The 21,908-nt window shown below is 37.5% G+C and overlaps 1 protein-coding gene across 13 annotated transcripts in view; it reads left to right on the top strand.

Moving 5' to 3' along the window:
• The window catches only part of ADK (adenosine kinase), a 563,812-nt gene that overhangs the window by 51,516 nt on the left and 490,388 nt on the right, over positions 1-21,908 (top strand). For all 13 annotated transcript variants that reach the window (XM_074001748.1, XM_074001746.1, XM_005565442.5 and 10 more), the window contains exon 3: positions 11,001-11,054. In XM_074001748.1, the coding sequence (XP_073857849.1) occupies positions 11,001-11,054 (54 nt within the window). The remainder of the gene's footprint in view (positions 1-11,000; positions 11,055-21,908) is intronic.

Below are 21,908 nucleotides of genomic sequence, written 5' to 3'. Positions count from 1 at the left end.
CTTTGGTTAAATTTAATTTTATTATTTTTGATGCTATTGTAAATTGGGATTATTTTCTTTCCTTTTCTTATTGTTCATTGATAGTATATAGAAATATAAGTAATTATGGGGACAATAATTTTTTTGAAACTTTTTTTATATCCTGGGAATTACCCCTATATTTGGATAAACTCAAATGTCAAAGGGTAAGGCAAGAATTTATAAATGTGTAAATTTGACTTATGGTAATATAATAGGAAATGTGTTGGGGGCCTAGGATGAACTGGGAGATGTGTTTTATCCTAAGACATTAAGATACAAACTTTAAAACACACTTTCCCAGTCAGAAAATACTACTGTATACAGTTACATTAATGATTTTAGTTCTTTTGGTTCCTTGTACTTTTAAATAATATACTATGCTTACATTTCTTAAAATTTCTTGTTCTGTCAAATTTCAGGCTGGGCGTGGTGGCTTACACCTGTATTTCCAGCACTTTTGGAGACTGAGGCAGGTGGATCACTTGAGGTCAGGAGTTCAAGCCTTGCCAACATGGCGAAACCCTGTGTCTACTAAAAATACCAAAAATTAGCCAGGTGTGTTGGCATGCGCCCATAGTCCCAGCTACTCGGGTGGCTGAGGCAGGAGAATTGCTTGAACCTGGGAGGCAGAGGTTGCAGTGAGCTGAAATTGCACCATTGCACTCCAGCCTGGGTGGCAGAGAGACTGTCTCAAAAAAAAAACAAAAAACATATATATATATACACACATACACACACACACACACACACACACACACACACACACACACACACACACACATATATATATATATATACACACCAAGCCAAAACAAAACAGATAAACCCAAATTTCAATGGGTTCTCATTATGGAGAATGAGATTACTGGTGCCACTAGTCTTTCCTCTGCTACTTCTTCCATCTTTCTATCTCCTTACTTCTATTAACTGTGTTTTTAAGGTTGATGTTTTCATTCTGTCATCTATAATTGTTTTCCCAACTTTGAATACAAATTCATAGTGAAAGTTGAAAATGACTTACCCACATTAACATTATCACCTCGGAGCAGGTGCTGGGATTGAGGAGAGCCAGGCACGGGAGCAGGCACTTCTGAGCCTGCAGGGGAAAAGGGGACTTCCCGGGCCCCAGAGAGTGCAGGGATACCTAGGTCCACAGCCATGGCTGGGTGGCTGCAGCTGCACTCAGGAGGGTGGGGCTCCAGCCCTGCCAGCTTGGAAGTGGGTGTGGCTTCCACCTGTTCCCAACTTCTTTGGGCTCTGTGGAACATGCAGCCCTGGCTGCACCTCCCCTATTGGAGCCAGTGTCTTTGCAGTAGCTGCTCTAGACAGCCTGCTGCTGCCATCAGTGACACTACCGGAAGCTCGAGTAACCTCTTTGTTTTACATGTTTTACTAGCAGCTGATCCTAAGTGGCTAGCTGAAGTTTTATTTTATATTTGGAAGGTTTTAATCTTTAACCTTGATTTTCAAATAAGTACCTGAAGATAGAAAACAAGTATTTGGACCCTAACAATAAAAGAGTCTTCTCTATTGCTACTCCTGGCCATTTCTTCCAAATATATTCAAAAATTTACCTTATGATATAAACCGATTGTGTTTAGCCTACATTTTGAGCCACCATTAGATAAGTACTGTGTGTGTGTGTATATATATATATTTTTTTTTCAATTTTTTATTTTTGAGATGGTGTCTTGCTCTATCACCCAAGCTGCAGTGCAGTGGCGCAATCTCAGCTCACTACAACCTCTGCCTCCTGGGTTCAAGTGATCCTTGTGCCTCAGCTTCCTGAGTAGCTGGGACTATAGGTGTGTGCCACCATGCCTGGCTGATTTTTGCATTTTTAGTAGAGACAGGGTTTTACCATGTTGGACAGGCTGCTCTCGAACTCCTGACCTCTGGTGATCTGCCCACCTCGGCCTCCCAAAGTGCTGGGATTATAGGCATGAGCTACTGCACCCAACCTAGATAAGTGGTATATTGCTATGGTGTGAATGATGGTATCCTCTCCGAAATTCATGTTGAAACTTACCCCAGTGCTGCAGTATAAGAAGTGTGGCTCTTGGGGGTTGACCAAGTTATGAAGGCTCTGCTCTTGTGAATGGGATTAGCACACTTGTGAAAGGACTCAAGGCTGAAGCGAGAGCTCTCCTGCCTTTACATTCCTTCTGCCATGTGAGGACACAGTGTTCCTCCCCTCTGGAGGATGCAGCAACAAGGTGCCATCTTGGAAGCAGAGAAAAGCCTCACCAGACACCAGTCTTGCCGGTGCCTTAACCTCGGGTTTCCCAGCCTCCAGGAATGTGAGAAATAAATTTCTATTGTTTACAAATTACCCCAAACAAAATAAGAAAAATAAAACAACAACAACAAAACATAAGAAAATAAATAAATAAATAAATAGCCTGGTCTGGTATTTTTGTTATAGCAGCACAAGGGGACTAAGATATATACCAAATGAATGAGATATATACTGATTAGTATCTTACACTATGAAAGTGAGTTCTAATTGTCAAAATTCATTTGATAAAATATTTTTCTGATTCTGATTTTTTTTTTTTTTTTTTTTTAGAGACAAGGTTTCTGTTTCCCAGTCTGGAGTGCAGTAGCACAATCATAGCCTACTCACTGCAGCCTCAAACTCCTGTCCCTCCCACCAAAGAAAGAATTGAAAATTATTGGGAACGCCTGTGGCAGAAAGTACATTATTGAAAAGAATCTTTTCTAGTAAACTGTAGGGACACAGTGGACATGAGGGGATAGGAAATGTGGAACATATGAATACCTCCACATGAGCCCTGGTCTGTAATTATGGAGATATGTATTAATAGGGATGAAAAAAGCAAGGAAGGAATGTGTAAGGTAGGTTTGCCTTGGTTTTTCCTGACACTAGATAAATATCATGAAAGTAAGAGGATTGAGAGAAGTAATGAAATGGTAATTGAGAAAAGAAAACCATCAATAAAAATGAAAATACTCAGTTTTGGCTGGGTGTGGTGGCTCACACCTGTAATCCCAGCACTTTGGGAGGCCGAGGTGAAAGATCACCTGAAGTCAGGAGTTAGAGACCAGCCTGGCTAAGATGGTGAAACCCTGTCTCTATTAAAAATAAAAAATTAGCTGGGCGTGGTGGTGCGCGTCAGCAGGCCCAGCTACTCAGGAGGCTGAGGCAGGAGAATCGCTTGAACCCAGGAGCAGAGGTTGCAATGAACCGAGATTGCGCCACTGCACTCCAGCCTGGGTGAGACAGTGAGACTCCATCTCAAAAAAAAAAAAAAAAAATGAAATGAAAATACTCAATTTTATGACGGGAAGCTAGAATACTTGAGGAAATGTGTTTTTCTCACAGATCTAAACCTTTAATAAAATAAACATACAAACCTTATGTGAATTTTTATTAATCTAAGTGTGCATGAAAGATGTTACTTAATGTTCACACCTAAAATACCCAAAGTAGCTGGCTGTGGTGGTGCTTGCCTGTAATGCCAGCTACTTGGGAGACTCTAACTGTAGTGCCCTATGATTGTGCCTGTGAATAGCCACTGTACTCTATCGTGGGCAATATAGTGTGAGACCCTGTCTCTAAAAATTTGAAAAAAGGAAAATGCTCAAAGCAATTGGCCATAAATTTTAGTGCTGATTATTCATTGCCAATAATTTACAACTGAATTATTTCTATAAATAAAAATGTATTACTTCTACAAATGGGTGTATGTTAGCTTTGAAAGTGAAAAAATTATTTGGAGTGTCAAGTGAGACTGCATGTGTTAGGTTTAAAGTTAGACATTTAATTGTTTTGCTTTAAAATGAATTGTAAACTGCTCTGACACTTTTATAGTTAAATTTTTTTTTTTCAGACGAAGTTTCACTGTCACTCAGGCTGGAGTGCAGTGGCGTGATTTCAGCTCACTGTAACCTCCGCTTCCCGGGTTTAAGCTATTCTCATGGATCAGTCTCCTGAGTAGCTGAGATTACAGGCATGTGCCACTGTGCCTGGCTAATTTTTGTATTTTTAATACAGATGGGGTTTCACCATGTTAGCCAGGCTGGTCTTGAACTCCTGACCTCAAGTGATCCACCCACCTTGGCCTCCCAAAGTGCTGGGATTACAGGTGTGAGCTACCGTGCCTGGCCTTTTAGTTAATTATTTATAAAGCTATTGCCATATTTTTTTCTACAACTTTCAACATTATGTTTTGTATATTTAGGCCTTTAATTGACCTAAATATTCTGTCTGGGATTTTGTTTAGTATTGTATTTATAGATTAATTTGGAAAAAAGAGATCTTTACCAACAAATTTTCTTATCCCTACAAATATTTCTTTCTTTATTTTAGGTATTCTTCTGTATCTTTTAATAACACATAAAATTTAAATAATGTAATATGGGTTACAAAATGGTTAGGCTGGTTTTTTAAAAACTTATACATCTTGTGGCGGTGATCATTTGCTAAATCTTGTTAGATTCAAAAATTATAAAAGTAAATGCTTTTTAGAAAAATAGACCATATAGAAGTCAATAAAGTAGAAATGAAATCTGGGGTCAGTATCTTTGCAGCAGTGTGTGCTGTACACTAGAATGTTCCATGATTATGGAAATGTGTATCTGTGCTATCCAACATGGTAACCACTAGTCACATTTGGCTTTGATCACTTCAAGTGTGGCTAGTGCAACTGATGAATTTCAACATTTTATTTCATGTTAATTAAATTTTAATAGATATTAATTAGCGTTTATGGTATTAACCAGTACAGCTTAGGTTTATTGTACAATTTTACATTTCTTTTGATATGTTTATATTTTTTAAAAGATATCTTCAAAAAAAGTTGTATCTCTTGTGTATATGATATATTTTTCTATAACATATTCTAGATTATTGGTGGTCGGAAATGCTTCTTAAGTTTGAATATTTTCTCTTGACTACCTTGTGACCCACATTAACAGATAGTCTTTGGTTATTCTGCTTCTCTCTTTCAAAATTCTAAATTCTTAGAATTTGAAATAAACTGCTATTTGAATCTTTATGTCATTTCACATATTGAGTGATTGCTCCTGAGTTGCTCTGGGGCTTCCTCAAAAAACAACCTAAATTATGGACACTAAATGAACACAGACTACTTTCCTTCATTTTGCCTAGATGTAAGATGCTGTTCTTTGTGTTCTTTGCTGTTCAAACCTAACTTTGAATATTGAAGGAAATGGTACTTCTAAGGATACGTAAACATGGATTCTTTTTTAGCAGTTCATTTCACAGCTCAACACACACTTTTTGGAGCACATGTCTTGTGGTTACTGTTTTGCCAAATACTGAGAATACAATGTTAAATAACTATTTTGCCTTTAAACAGCTTGTAATCTAATTGAGGAGACAGATGTGGAAAGAAAATCACTTCTTCACAGTGGCATTAAGAATAGAGGTTAAGAGTGTGCTCTGGAGCTGTGTGACCTTGGTTATCTATGGAAACTCAGTTTCTTTGTGAGTCAAATAAGGATATTAGGGTTCTTGTGAGGATTGAATGAGATTATTTGTATGTTTGGCTTATGTTAGCTAATATTATTGGCTACTGAGGAGCTTGAAATCTCTCATGCCTCTATTATTGGCAATGGAGAGCACTTGTTGATTTAAGCAGGCAGATGACATGGTTGGGATTCACATTTTAGGATTATGTGAATTGCTTTGTCTGTTGTGGATCAATAGATTTGAGGTGGCTATAGTGATAAACCTGTTGAGAGATGATGACTTGATCACTTTAGTTATGATACAATGGTTGGGAGAGAGAGTACAATGATACTTTTGTGTTATCAAGGTAAGACTTGATTGATTTAATGAAGAGGGTAAAGGAGTCAGAGATAACATTTGAATTTTTAGTTTTGGTGACTGAATGATGGTGGTATTTACAACTGAGTTAGGGAGTATAGGAGGAGGATGTGGAAGAGAGGGTTGAAAGATTGAATTGAGTTTTGTTCAAGCTTGAGATGACTGTGATACCCAGGTAGGCATATTCAGGAGACAGTTGGTTTTATGTTTCTTGGTGGATAGAAGAGTCATGGCTGGACTCCGTTTGTTTTTGGAGACAGGGTCTTGCTGTGTTGCCCAGTCTGGAGTGCAGTGAGTGGTGCTGTTTAAATCTAGTTTAATTCTTGTAGCCTTCCGGGCTTAAACAGTTCTCTTACCTCAGCCTCCTAAGTAGCTGGGACAGCAGGCATGTGCCCTACCGTGCCCAGCTAATTTAAAAAATTTTATTTTTTAGAGATGGGTCTCACTGTGTTGCCCAGGCTGGTCCTGGACTCCTCTCACCTCGTTCTCTCAAAGTGCTGGGATTACACGTGTGAGCTACGGTGCCTCGCCTGGACTCTTTAATTGTATTTAATTTTACATAGTTTGATGCAATATTATTCAATAAATGGTAGCTATTACCAGCACTATTTTTATTATTATGTAGGTGGTATTTAAAGCAACCAGTAGATAAAATTTCTTAAAAAAAGAGTAAAAAGTAAAAGGAGAAGTGGGCTGGAAGCTAGAACATTTAATAGATGGATAGATAAAGAATAAGTATAGAATGAGACTAAGAAAAAGCAGAACTAAGACAAGGTCTGATGAAGTATGATGAGTTTATATAAGACTAGCCAATAATACCTGCTGTAACAGAGATATCTAGTAAAGTAACGCCTAAAAGGGTCCCCTGTATTTGAATGGGATGTCAGTGGCGCCTTCTGCCAGGCAAATCACAGTGCAAATATGGAGACAGAAGCCAGAAATAAAATGTATTAGCAAATAAATGGGAGGTTGATATAACATGGGCCCATTTTGTTGATGTGACCCAAGAGCTAAGCAGTGATAGTAGTATCTTCCAAGTACCAAATTAAAAAATGTCCTTTAATAAAAAGATGTGGTTAGTCATTTTGAATAATTATCAATAAATTTTTTAAAATAAAAAGCATAGGAAAAATTAAGAATACAAAGAGTATAGTTCTATTTTATGTATTTAGGTTTAAATCTAGTTTAATTCTTTCAGCTTTCTCTAATTGAGTTTTAATCTTCATTTACTTTGCTAATGAGATTTAAACATATTATTTTCTTAAACTTTATAACTTTTTGCTTTTTTATTCTAACCCCGTGATTTAATCTATTTCTTTATAAGCTTCTTAAATTTCAGTCCAGCTTTAGTCTTAAATAGTGTTGTAGCGATTAATGGTTTTGCCCCTCCCCCATTTTCTTCCTTTCTAATATATTTTAATCAACTTTTTTTTTTTATTGGAAGAGCCAATTAAATATTTTGTTTAAAATCTTGCCATATTCACACTGCCTACCTGATTGGTTTTGCCAATTCTGTAAAACTTTACTTGATACTCTTGGGATTCTTTGGACTATGTGGCAATATTTGTAGATTTATAGAAATTTTAGTGATTTAATTCTTGGAAGGCAATTTTAGTTCCAAGTATTTATAGAATATTTTATTGTCATCTGTTAACTGTGTAACATTAGGCATGGGCACCTCTCTTATGACTGTCCTATTTTGGAACTTCACAGTCTGTATCTGCGCCTTTCAAGGCACTAAGTTCTGTGCCATGTCTTTGGAGGAGGAGCACATTTGAATAAAAAGTGTTTGTTTCAGTCTCAATAAAAGGCTTTTATAAAAGTTATGAACATTTAAAAGTGCCCTTTCCTCCCTTTTTGAGCTAATTGAATTCTTCATTTTACAGGGGTGCAAGATTCCAAGAAGAGGGGGCAGGGATGAGTATTTATTATAATTGTTAAATAATGCACTGGACACTTTTCGTGTAATGTTATTTGATCTGGATAGCAACCCTGTGACATAGGCAGTTTTATCCTCATTAGAGAAATTAAGTGGCTTGCCCATTTCAGAAAACAAGTTAATGGCAGAATCAGGATGATACTGCAGGTTTTTTTGATTTGTATCTAGTTATTTTTTCACTCAGTGGTTCTCTTTGTAGGGGCTAGAGGCAGAATAAAGAGGCCTCTCCCCTGTGCTCCCTCTTGCTTCCCCGTCTTCTGTTCTTTGGAGTGTATGTCATTTTTCTCCGGTAATTTAGGGCAGAAAAAATGTTGAGGACTATCACTGTACCATTTTGTTGTCTCTGATTTTTAGGAACTGTGTTCATGCTAAGAATTGATTATAAAAGAATACCTATCTGTGCCATTAGGAAACAAAACGCATCCAAAATATATAGGCTGTGCTTTGCATCATTCTATGAAAGACATGGTGGGAAGTTGAGTTATAGCTTTCTACTAAGTTGAAAGTAGGCTCTGTCGCCTAGGCTGGAGTGCAGTGGCACAATCTCAGCTCACTGCAACCTCTGTCTCCCAGGTTCAAGTGATTCTCCTGCCTCAGCCTCCCCAGTAGCTGGGACCACAGGTGCCCGCCACCACACCTGGCTAAGTTTTGTGTTTTTAATAGAGATGGGGTTTCGCCATGTTGGCCAGGCTGGTCTTAAACTCCTGACCTCAAGTGATCTGCCTGCCTTGGCCTCCCAAAGTGGGGATTATAGGCATGAGCCACTGTGCCCAACTAATGATTTTTAATAACTTTATATAATACTGATGAATCACTCTTTTTAGTGGACTCTAAATACCATCATGATTTGATACCCCTTTTATTCATTTACAAAAATATATAAACAGCTTCCTTTTTTGACGTTTAAAAATTTTATAGTCCTTTCTGTCTTGAATTTGCATTTCTGTTACACTGTTCACACCAGATTCTATTCTTATAGGATGTATTTTATGCATAAGTTATATTTTGCATGTAGCATGCATACATTATGAAGGTAGTATATTTTTATGCATTACAGTCTTTCATGCATATTGAATACCCTATTATATGTCTTTACAGCCAGCCAAAATATGTGAATTTTAAAATATCTCTTAGTCATTAAATTGTAATTAGCACAGAGTAAAATAACAAATGTATTAAAATGTTGCTAAAGTATTTTTTATTTATTAAAAAAAATTTTTTTTCTCCTTCTCTGCCATCATAAATGTTGCTTCTCTTCCTTCAAAATGTTGCTAAATTATTAAACAGAAGAAAATAGGCTGGGTGCAGTGGCTCACACCTGTAATCCCACTACTTTGAGAGGATGAGGTGGGATGATCACTTGAGGTGAGGAGTTCGTGACCAGCCTGGCCAACATGGTGAAACTTCATTTCTACTTAAAGTACAAAAATTAGCTGGGCGTGGTGGTGCGTGCCTGTAGTTACAGCTACTTTGGGGGCTGAGGCACGAGAATTGCTTGAACCCAGCAGGCAGAGGTTGCGGTGAGCCAAGATCGCACCACTGTACTTCAGCCTAACTCTGTCTCCAAAAAAAAAAAAAAAAAATAATTAAATAAATAAAAAAAGTTTTGCAGACAAAATATGAATCATTCCTTGTTTAACACTTAAAAGGTTTTTATACTCAGGCAATACAATAGTGTATAGTTTCATTCAGAATAGGTGAGGAGTATGTCATCCTTTTTGTATTAATAAAAAGTGAATTTTAGGCCATTTTCTGTTACTTGGAATACCTGAAACTGGGTATTTTATAAGAAAAGGAATTTATTTCTTACGGTTATGGAGGTTGAAAAGTCCAAGGTCAAAGGGCTGCACTTGGTGAGAACCTTCTTGCTGATAGGGACTCTACAGATTCCTGAGGTGGTGCAGGGTATCACATGGCAAGGGGCCTGAAACTGTTAATATGGTAGCTCAGGTCTCTTCTCTTCTTTTAAAGCCACCAGCTCCCCTCCCATGATAACCCATTAATCCATGAATTGATTAATCCATTTATGAAGGTAGAGCTCTCATGATTCAATTACTTCTTAAAGGCCCCACCTCTCAATATTGCCCCATTGGAGATTAAATTTCAACATGAGATTTGAGGGGGATCAAATATTCATGCCATAGCAATGGGTTTAAAGGCACTTGTGAAAGAGGAGACTGGAGAGGAAAATCAACATGACCTTTCAAATGGACTTATGATCCATTTTCAGGCAGATTAATTTTAAATTTTATGAAAAGGTTGAGTATGAATGGGAATTGAAGACCTGGGAATTATCCATTGTTGTTTATCTGTTTCTGTGTACCCTTCAGAAAGTCTGTTTACCTTCAGCAGTACAAATACATGGTACTGTGAAAGATCCCTGATCTAATATTTATAGCAACCTGTATTTTATGACCAGAGAAACTGAGACTTAAAGATGTAGAGTACTTGCCTATGATCACTTAGCTAGTAAATGGTCAATCAAAAACTCCAAAACTTGAGGCTGGGTATGGTGGCTCATGCCAGTAATCCCAGCACTTTGGGAGGCTGAGGTGGTTGGATCACTTGTGGTCAGGAGTTCCAGAGCAGCCTGGCCAACATGGTGAAACTCCTTCTCTACTAAAAATACAAAAATTAGCTGGGCATGGTGGTGCGTGCCTGTAATCCCAGCTTCTGGGGAGGCCGAGACAGGAAAATCGCTTGAACAGGTTGCACTGAGTCAAGATTGTGCCACTGCACTCCAGCCTTGGTGAGAGAGTGAGACTATCTTAAAAAAAAAAAAAACAAACAAAAAACAAAACTCCAAAGCTTTTCTTTCCCTCCTGTGTCATGCTGCTTAGTACATAGCCTGGTTCACAGTATATGATTACTATATAGTTAATGAATGATTTACATATTGTTTGTGAAGTCTAAAATACTTAACGTTGTAGTTGTTGCATCAGTTTTGAACTGCTGAATAAGTGTGACATTACAGATGATTCACTACAGAAGAATATTGAAGATCTTCAAAGCATGGTTAAGGTGATCTCCTTTCAGTTCCTGGAGTGGTGTTCCTGGAAATGACTAATAGAACAGCAAAAAACCGTCTACTTGGGCATTCTTGGTGTTTTATCAGTTAAGTCAGAGACCTATAACAGTGTTGGAGTGCTTGTTTTGAAGAGGTCAACTAACTTATGTTGATACTGTGTTTGTATGAAGAGTGTAATTTTCATTTCTGTTATGCAGGTATTCTCTGAAACCAAATGACCAAATCTTGGCTGAAGACAAACACAAGGAACTGTAAGTGCATTAAACAATTGGTTGTAAATAGTTTACTCTGTCTATGAAGTTGATATATGTATATGTAATCTGATTTTCAAAATTATATAATGACAAAGTGTAATTAACACTATGACCTTAATCCTAACAGAATTATGATAACCTACACTATATAATTTATACTACATAAAGTTTACACAGGACATAATTTCTCCTGTATTCACATTAAAAGATGTAGTGTTGTATTCTGTCATCTAGACTAAAGTCTTATTGGGAAATATGTCATTTCATTTTCTCTTTCCAGATAAAATATTAAATTGTTCCTATTTTCTTTCTGACTGCTCTACCAGAAAAAAGTAAAAAATAAAATAAATTGTCACTGTTAATTTTTAGGTCTTATTCCGGTGGATCACCCACCTTCATGATAATGATGGAGAAATATAATTTTGTTTCTGTCACTGGTTTATGAAAAAGTAAATGTCAGTTGTTTGGTACAATGTAAAACACTTTTTAAATTTTATTGTATTTTTATTTTTTTGAGACAGAGTCTTGTTCTGCTGCCCAGGCTGGAGGCGCAATCTTGGCTCATTGCAACTTCTCATTCCTGGGTTCAAGCAATTATCCTGCCTCAGCCTCCCAAGTAGCTGGGATTACAGGTGCCCGCCACCACGCCTGGCTAATTTTTGTATTTTAAGTAGAGATGATGGGGTTTTCCCATGTTGGCTAGGCTGGTCTCCAACTCCTGACCACAGGTGATCCGCCTGCCTTGGCCTCCCAAAGTGCTGGGATTACAGGTATGAGCCACTATGCCCAGCTGAAGATACTTTATTTTCACATCTAACTCAGGTCTCTCTTGGTTTAGTTTAATGTAACCTTCACTTGTACTCATATATAGGGACGGTAATTTTTTTTTGTGGAGGACTTCAAGACTATTATTTTCTTCTTGAGGTTAAGTAATAATTTTTTTTCCAAATACTTTTAAACTGCTTTTTAAAAACTGTCTTGAACCTTTTGCAAATTATTTTCTTCTCTCCTGTTTAAGATAACATATAAATTGTTAATTATAAAATGGCAGGACCAATGTTCAGGGAAAGGATTTCCTTGTGCATTCTTACTGTTTACACATTCTATTATTATGCTAACCTTTCAACCGTATTTTTATATTTGGTCTATCCTTATTTGAGTATAATCTCCATAGTGGGTTCTCAAATGTATTTATTGTCAAGAAATTTTTTGCTGTTTCTTTATTTCCTACTATAGTCAATGAGGGTAGGTGATTGTTACTGTAGCATTGGTTGGTTATTATTTGTAGGTCTGGTAACAGAGCTTCTTTTGCTTTGGGAATTAAGTAGTTGGTGAGCCTTAAAAGTTCCTTTAGTCCTTAGACTATGACCAGTATTAAAAATGCCAGAAATCTGCTTTTAAAGAATATATGTTATTTAATATGTAACCCATTTTAATGTGTTAATTCATTTGAAAGTTTTTTAACTGTCCAAGATATAATTAATCTCTATGGCTATAACTTGGCCAACTGACACTTTTTTCTTACTTTTTTTTTTTTTTTTTTTGAGATGGAGTCTTGCTCTGTCGCCCAGGCTGGAGTGTTGTGGCATGATCTTGGCTCTCTGCAACCTCTGCCTCCTGGGTTCAAGCGATTCTCCTGCCTCAGCCTCCTGAGTAGCTGGAAGTACAGGCACCTGCCACCATGCCCAGCTAATTTTTGTGTTTTAGTAGAGACGGGTTTTCGCCATGTTGGCTAGGCTGATCTCGAATTCCTGACCTCAAGCAATCCACCCACTTCAGCCTCCCAAAGTGCTAGGATTAATACAGGCTTGAGCCACTGTGCCCAGCCCCTACATTTTATTATGAAAAGTTTTAAACATATGTTATGTGTTCACCCATATATTTACCACCAAGGTTTTATCATTAACATATTACTTCACTTATCTACTTATTCTTCTGTTCATGTGTTACTTCATCTGTTTTTTGGATGCATTTCAAAGTAAATTGTAGACATCAATATGCTTCTCTCTAAATATTTCAACACATATACCATTAACTAGAGTTTTATATTTCAAAGTTTTTTTTTTTTTTGGTTTCACCTGTTCTAAAATTTCTTATAAACTGAGTCATGTATATGTCCTATTTTGTATAAGGCTTCTGCCACTGTGGTTTTGAAATTCATCAGTGTTGTTGCATGTATCAGTTAATTCCTTTTTATTTTTGCAGATTAGCATTCTGTTGTTTATTTGTTCTATTATTGCTAAGTATTGCCACTCATTTGATTTGTCATTAGTTGATGGTCTTGATATTTCTGGCTGCTGGCTGTCTGCCTTGTAGTTTTTGACCTACATACCAAAGAAAACTTGCAGTTGAATACGGCACCATAAAAGCAGAGTATTAATTTAAAAAAATTCAACAGTTATTGAATTAATAAATTTCGTGAATTATGAAAGCTGTTTATAAATAATCTCATTTGTGTCTTGCAACTCAAATAGCCAAAATCTTAGTAGGGTAGTGGTCATGGAAGTCAGAGTCTGCTAAGGAGTGTGTAACAACTCACCTGCTGTATTAAAAACAAAAAAATCCTTTTTGTGTTCAAGACCAAGCTTTAAAAAATATAAGAGATATGGATATAAAACAAAATTTTATTATCTAATCAGTAATTCCATGCTTTATTCTCATAAAACATTATTACAGCTTCTTAATTTCAGTCTGTTAAAGCTTGATTCATTATAAAACTTGTAAAAAATGTGTTGGCACCATCACATTGACCTGCTCTTTGAAAATTAACCCTAACTCTCTAAAAGTATCAATAAGAGAATGCAGTGATAGCTCTAATGATCTTGGTATTAATAAATAAAGAGTGGCCTGGCATGGTGGTTCACACGTGTAATCCCAACGCTTTGAGAGGCTGAGGTGGAAGGATTGCTTGAGGCCAGGAGTACAAGACCAGCCTGAGAAACGTAGTGAGACCCCATCTCTACAAAAAAACTTTAAAAAGGCCAGGCGCGGTGGCTTACGCCTCTAATTCCAGCACTTTGGGAGGCCGAGGTGGGTGGATCACCTGAGGTCAGGAGTTCAAGATTAGCCTGGCCAAGATGGTGACATCTCTACTAAAATACAGTCTCTACTAAACTGTCTCTACTAAACATCTACTAGACCGTCTCTACTAAAAATACAAAAATTAGCCAGGCATGGTGGTGGGTGCCTGTAATCCCAGCTACTCGGGAGGCTGAGGCAGGAGAATTGCTTGAATCTGGGAGGCAAAGGTTGCAGTGAGCCGAGATCGCACCACTGCATTCCAGCCTGGGTGACAGAGCGGGACTCTGTCTCAAAAAAAAGAAAAAAAAAATTTAGCCTGATGAGGTGGTGTGTGTCTGTGGTCCCAGCTGCTCAGGAAGCTGAGGTAGGAAGATCTCTTGGGTCTAGGAGATCAAGGCTGCGGTGAACCATGATCATTCCACTGAGTTCTGGACTGGACAACAGAGTGAGACCTTGCCTTTAAAAAAATAAGAATAACAATAAGAGAGTACAATGATAGTTCTAATTATCTTGATATTAATAAATATTAAGTATGTTTTCATTAAAACATTTTTAGTTCCTGAAATTTTGTGATTCAGATTTCATATACACTTAGTCACTGATGCTTCACAAGTATACTTGTTTCTCTGTCTGAGGAAGATTGGTATGGGAAAACAGGGAAATATTGGTCAGCAGTGACCCTTGTTTTTCTAAGCAAAGTGGTTTTTCTCAAGTTCCTGTTTTTCATTATTCTACATACTGAAGACCTTGGGGGATGATTTTAAGTAGAGAAAGTTGAGCAATTCAAGTTGCGATGTGATTTATCTAAAACTGTAGGATTTATACTTTGTTCTATACATGATCCAGTAATGAACTAGTCTCATCAGCTTTCTAGTTTTTTTCAGTTTTAGTTTTGTAAGTGGAATAATTTAAAATAAATTAAGAAAACATCACTATTTTACTAAGTGTTTTTTCACCTACTTTCCATTGTGTTAGGCATTGAAGAAAAGATCGTGTGCACCTTTTTATATGTCAATTATACCTCAATAAAGTGGTTTAAGAAAAAGGAAAAGATACTGATTTTATTATAAATGGAATCTTACTCTCCAATAGTGGCTTTTCAAAATCTATGGACACATCTGCAGTTATCGAAAATAGAACCATTTTGTTTCCATGAATATCTATTTTATGAATATATAAATTTTGTATTACCTTGGATTTTGAGATCTGATAAAGATTTAGGTAAGGAAGGTTAAAAAGTGTCTGGAGTTGGGGTGAATTCCAAATGCAAATATAAATAAATTCAGAAGTATCCATACTACTTAACACAGAGTAACCTGATATCGGAAGATTTTTTTTTTTGTTTGCTATAAGGCAAGGGGAAAATCTCTTTAACAGGGATTCACATTTGTTTACTTGGCTTTTTTTTAATGACTTTTTATTATTATTATACTTTATGTTCTAGGGTACATGTGCACAACGTGCAGGTTTGTTACATATGAATACATGTGCCATGTTGGTATGCTGCACCCATTAACTCATCATTTACATTAGGTATATCTCCTAATGCTATCCCTCCCCACTCCCACCACCCCCAACAGGCCCCAGTGTGCGACGTTCCCCTTCCTGTGTCCAAGTGTTCTCATTGTTCAATTCCCACCTATGAGTGAGAACATGCGGTGTTTGGTTTTTTGTTCTTGTGATAGTTTGCTGAGAATGATGGTTTCCAGCTGCATCCATGTCCCTACAAAGGACATGAACTCATCCTTTTTTATGACTGCATAGTATTCCATGGTGTATATGTGCCACATTTTCTTAATCCAGTCTGTCATTGATGGACATTTGGGTTGGTTCCAAGTCTTTGCTATTGTGAATAGTGCCACAATAAACATACATGTGCATGTGTCTTTATAGCAGCATGATTTATAATCCTTTGGGTATATACCCAATAATGGAATGGCTGGGTCAAATGGTATTTCTAGTTCTAGATCCTTGAGGAATCATCACACTGTCTTCTACAGTGGTTGAACTAGTTTACAGTCCCACCAATAGTGTAAAAGTGTTCCTATTTCTCCACATCCTCTCCAGCATCTGTTGTTTCCTGACTTTTTAATGATCGCCATTCTAACTGGTGTGAGATGGTATCTCATTGTGGTTTTGATTTGCATTTCTCTGATGGCTAGTGATGATGAGCATTTTTTCATGTGTCTGTTGGCTGCATAAATGTCTTCTTTTGAGAAGTATCTGTTCACATCCTTTGCCCACTTTCTGATGGGGTTTTTTTTTCTTGTAAATTTGTTTGAGTTCTTTGTAGGTTCTGGATATTAGCCCTTTGTCAGATGAGTAGATTGCAAAAATGTTCTCCCATTCTGTAGGTTGCCTGTTCACTCTGATGGTAGTTTCTTTTGCTGTGCAGAAGCTCTGTAGTTTAATTAGATCCCATTTGTCAATTTTGGCTTTTGTTGTCATTGCTTTTGGTGTTTTAGTCATGAAGTCATTGACCATGCCTATATCCTGAATGATATTGCCTAGGTTTTCTTCTAGGGTTTTTATGGTTTTAGGTCTAACATTTAAGTCTCTAATCCAACTTGAATTAATTTTTGTATAAGGTGTAAGGAAGGGATCCAGTTTCAGCTTTCTACATATGGCTACCCAGTTTTCCCAGCACCATTTATTAAATAGGGAATCCTTTCCCCATTTCTTGTTTTTGCTAGGTTTGTCAAAGATCAGATGGTTGTAGATGTATGGTATTATTTCTGAGGGCTCTGTTCTATTCCATTGGTCTATATATCTGTTTTGGTACCAGTACCATGCTGTTTTGGTTACTGTAGGCTTGTAGTATAGTTTTAGCTACCAAGGTAAACAGTGAACTTTTGTAAGCAGTGTATACTGTTCTAAATATGAAGTGTATTTTCCCTTCTGATAGTGAATGAATTCGATTTATGATTTTTTAATGTCAAATATTAAATTATTTTGTCAGAGGCCGGGCGTGGTGGCTCACACCTGTAATCCCAGCACTTTGGGAGGCCGAGGCGGGTGGATCACGAGGTCAGGAGATCAAGACCATCCTGACTTCCATGGTGAAACCCCGTCTGTACTAAAAATACAAAAAATTAACTGGGCCTGGCGGCGAGCACCTGTAGTCCCAGCTACTTGGGAGGCTGAGTCAGGAGAATGGCGTGAACCCGGGAGGCAGCGATTACAGTGAGCCGAGATCGTGCCACTGCACTGCAGCCTGGGCGAGAGAGCAGAGGGTCTGTCTCGAAAAGAAAAAAAAAATATTTTGTCAGAATAACCCCTTAAATTTTTAAATTTTGTCTTATAAAAGTTAATTATATTATGGTATTTAAAATGTTTGGCAATTTAGGATTATGATGGGATGGAAGAAAATAAATAACTTATGCAATAGGCATGAACCTTTAAGGGTATTAGGACGTGCTAAGGCTGTGATCTTTGGTGCAGTGTAAAAACGTAATTTCTTAGAGAATAGTGTCAATTTCCAAACCAGCAGGAGAGTTGTAAGTATTTAAGTGGAATGTTTAGCGATATGTCAGGGAAGTTAGAGACAATAACATCTGATATGCTTTTTTTTTGTGTGTGAGACAAAGCCTTGCTCTGTCGCCCCGGCTGGAGTGCAGTGGCGTGATCTCGGCTCACTGCAAGCTCTGCCTCCCGGGTTCACGCCATTCTCCTGCCTCAGCCTCCAGAGTAGCTGGGACTACAGGCACCCGCCACCACGTCCGGCTAATTTTTTTGTATTTTTAGTAGAGACGGGGTTTCGCTGTATTGCCAGGATGGTCTCGATCTTCTGACCTCATGATCCGCCCGCCTGGGCCTGGAATTACAGGTGTGAGCCACCGCGCCCGGCCTGGTATGCTCTTAAATTAATTATTAATGCTGTGCCTTAACAGTTCTTTGAAATCATCAAGATCATAGACTGGGCTTGTGCCTATAATCGCAGCACTTTGGGAGACTGAGGCAGGAGGATTATTTGAGCCTAAGTTAGAGGCCAGCGTGGACAACATAGTGAGACTCTTGTCCCTACAAAAAGTTTAAAAAAAAGTAGCCGGATATGGTGGTGTGTGCCTGTAGTCCCAGCTGCTTGGGAGACTGAGGTGGGAGGATTGCTTGAGACCAGGAGGTTCAGGCTGCAGTGAGCTATGGTCTGTGCCACTGTGCTCCAGCCTGGGTGACAGATGAGACCCTGTTAAAAGAATCTTTTTTGGTAGGAATGATCTAAGAACTGGATGTCTGTAAAGCTAATAGAAAAAATGATCCTGTGAAGCAAAAAGTCAAAATTGAAATAAAGAAGTTAGGACCGACAGCAAGGTTAAATGCTTAATTTTTTTTTAGTGTTCATAAATAAGGTACAGTTTTAAAAATATCATAAACATTTTTATGATCCTGTTCTCAGGGCCCACTTTTTTTTGTATCTTTAAAATTATAGTATTTTGGTTCTAGAAATGAACCCTTGAACCAATATCCATATTTTATCATGAATAAGGTGAGAGTAACATTGATAAAATGACTTGCTATAGTTTACATTGCTACTTAAGGACAGTGCTAGACCAGAAACCAAGTCTCCTGAGTCCCATGTAAGTGCTGTTTCTGTCACACCAAGCAGTTCTCTAAGTATATAGTCTTTTTTTTTTTTTTTTTGGAACAGGATCTTGCTTTGTCACCCAGGCTGGAAAACAGTTGTGTGATCATGGCTCACTACAGTCTTGTTTTTAGAGATGGGGTCTCCTTATGTTGCTCAGGTTGGTCTCAAACTCCTGAGCTCAAGCAATCCTCCTGCCTCTGCTCCCAAAGTGTTGTGATTATAGGCATGATCTACCATACCCAGCCAGTAATTTTTTTTTTTTTTGAGATGGAGTCTCACTCTGTTGCCAGGCTGGAGTACAGTGGCGCGATCTTGGCTTACTGCAACCTCCGCCTCCCAGGTTCAAGTATTTCCCCTGCCTCAGCCTCCCGAGTAGCTGGGACTACAGGCACCTGCCACCACGGCTGGCTAATTTTTATATTTTTAGTAGAGACAGGGTTTCACCATATTGGTCAGGCTGGTCTCAAACTCCTGACCTCAGGTGATCCGCCTGCCTCAGCCTCCCAAAATGCTGGGATTACAGATGTGAGCCACCTCCCCTGGCCGCCAGTAATTTTTTTTTTTAAAGGGATTAATATCCGTTGCAAGACTTGGTAACTGATCACAGAGAACTCAGTAGTTAATTAAATCAGTTTCACAGTATTGTGTTGTTGTTTTGGAAACCACTTCATACCTATAACCAATATTGAGTGAGTTGAAGAAAATTACTTCCAAATACAAGGTACTTTACATTCTTCCAAGGAGAGGATGCAACACAAAGCTGTTGGTGAGCTTGATACAAAAGCTTTTAGGTATGCTCATGAAATAAGTCAAATGTATACATTTTACAGCCTCGTATTATGTTAAATAGAATTACTTTTTTCTTTTTTCTTCCCATTTCTTTGAAGAGCCATATTCAGAATCTTCGTCATTAGCAACTTTGTCATCATTGGATCCCTTTTCTTTAGGACACATCAGCCTCTTTCCGTGTATGATATTTTCGCTGGAAATTTTATCCTGAGCTATAAATGCCTCTCATGAAAGAAAAGTTTGTTTTGTTTTGTTTTGTTTTTTTCCTTCTGAGATAAGGTCTAACTCTGTTGCCCAGGTTGGAGTGCAGTGGCATGATCATGACTCACTGCAGCCTTGACCTTGTGGGCTTAAGCAATCCTCCCATCAGCCTCCTGAGTATCTGGGACTACCAGTGTGCACCACCATAGCTGGCTAATTTTTGTATTTTTTGTAGAGATGGGGTCTTGCCATGTTGTCCAGGCTGGTCTTGGACTCCTGGGCTCAAGTGATATGTCTGCCTTGGCCTCCCAAAGGGGCGGGATTACAGGTGTGAGCCACCATGCCTGGCCAAGAAACGTTTTTTTTAAAGTTTATTTTTGTATGTAGTCATAATATTTGTAAGGTAACCTTTTCACTGTATTGCTTTTTAAACTAAGGTTTAAATAGTTCATTGTAATAAGAGTTACCATTTGTACTTATAAGGCTGCCTCTCCAGGAGTAAGTGTTAAATAGTTGATTGTAATAAGAGTTACCATTTGTGCTTACAAGACTGTATCTCCAGGAGTAAGTGTAGGTTAATCAATTGCGTGTTCTTCTGCTATAGGGAAATTGTGAAGGAGGTTCATGTGTTGTAGGTTCTTTGCAACTACCACCTTTATGGGCTTTTAGTGAAATATCTGGTGATAGGCTTGGTCCTGGTAGTTGTGGACGTAAGGTAGAGTGGGGATGAGTAAGGACAGATTACAGTTCTGCCCATACCTTTATGTTTGTCCTTCCCTGCCTCTAACCAATGACTGCCTTTGGAATTAAATGGCTACTCCTTCAATTTCATCCCCTAAACTTTATGCAAATTTCAATTCGTGATATATCTTAAGCTGAAACCATATAGGAGAGGAAATTAGGGGAAGTGTACTTCTTCTTGACACAGTTTAAGACCTTAACTTTGTTTAGTCACTTAGTTTTCCAAACTTAAGTTCCTCAAATATCATTTTGGGTTTAGATTAGTGCTTTTCTGTCATTGTCCATTAAACAAATGATTTCTCTCATTACCTGCTTCTCTTTTAGTCTGTTCAGTGATCCCTCTGGGTATAGCTTCTGAATTTCTAGCATAAAACTCTTCAACAATAACAAAAAAGGATAATGATCCCCCTGTCAATTTTTAGGGGAAAGGATAAGGTGTTTCCTAGAAACTTTATTCAGAGCTTTTTAGTCAAAGTGTAGTTCTTTGATCCTTAACTGCAATTTACTTGACAAGATATATTTATGGGATGAATTTTATTGAGGGTAACAGAATGGAGAGAGAAGCTGCTGGTGTGATGAATTCTCTTTCTTCTTGGTCTACAACAAACAGGAATGATATAGACTTGGGGTTCTTGAGTGAACTTTTAGTATTTATTAGCAGCCAATCTAACTTTGAAAACTCTACTATGTTGATTTCTTTTTGGAAAGTGTTGAACAATTAAATAATACATTTTAAAGAACAAGGAAGAAGGGCATTGTTTTAATTATTTTATGATCTAATTTAATCCCCACAGCAACTCTGTGAAGTAGATACTGTAATCATTCCCATTTTACAGATGAGGAAGAGACTTCGTAACTTGGCTTATATAAGAAAAGGATAGAACTGTTTAGATCTTTTTGATTGCTTTCCATTTTGTATAAGTTCAGTGACTTAGGAAACTTTTTAAAAAAATTTTTTTGGAGGAATGATATTGTTCATTATGGACATATCTACTTCAAAAGTATTTAAGGGTATTTTTGATGGAAATTATATTTTATAAGTTTTAGTATGGTTCACTGGAAATATGTCAACAGTTTGTAGGTAATACCGTGTTTTATTTTGAGTTGGCTAATTGTTAAAGTGAAACTTTAGAGGATAAAGTGAGCTCATATTGATGAATGGTAATCTGATATTTCCAACAGACTAGGTCTTTTTTTGACGTTCGGTGTATTTTAACTTTATTCTTTGTGATACTAGCTCCCTCTGTAGAACTTCAATAAGATTGCAACTGGACTTTTTCAGTAATTTAGAAAAGTGATCTAAACATTATCTGTAAGTATAAAATTTCCCTGTAAAATTTTACTTTGTATTCTAATCAATTGCAAGTGGGTTTTTAAAAGTATAAATGTAACCTTTATAAAAATGTACACACAAAGTTTTAATAACGTATACAAAATAAAACCTTCTTCTTCAAACATTCCTATAACTTTAATGCGTTTTTATTTAGGAAGGCTAGAGAGAGGTGTGATTTCTAGGT

Source organism: Macaca fascicularis, chromosome 9 (genome assembly GCF_037993035.2).
Source record: "Macaca fascicularis isolate 582-1 chromosome 9, T2T-MFA8v1.1".
NCBI lineage: Eukaryota > Metazoa > Chordata > Mammalia > Primates > Cercopithecidae > Macaca > Macaca fascicularis.
Note: the sequence above shows the minus strand (reverse complement) of the source record. Positions and strands in the feature narration are given on the sequence as shown.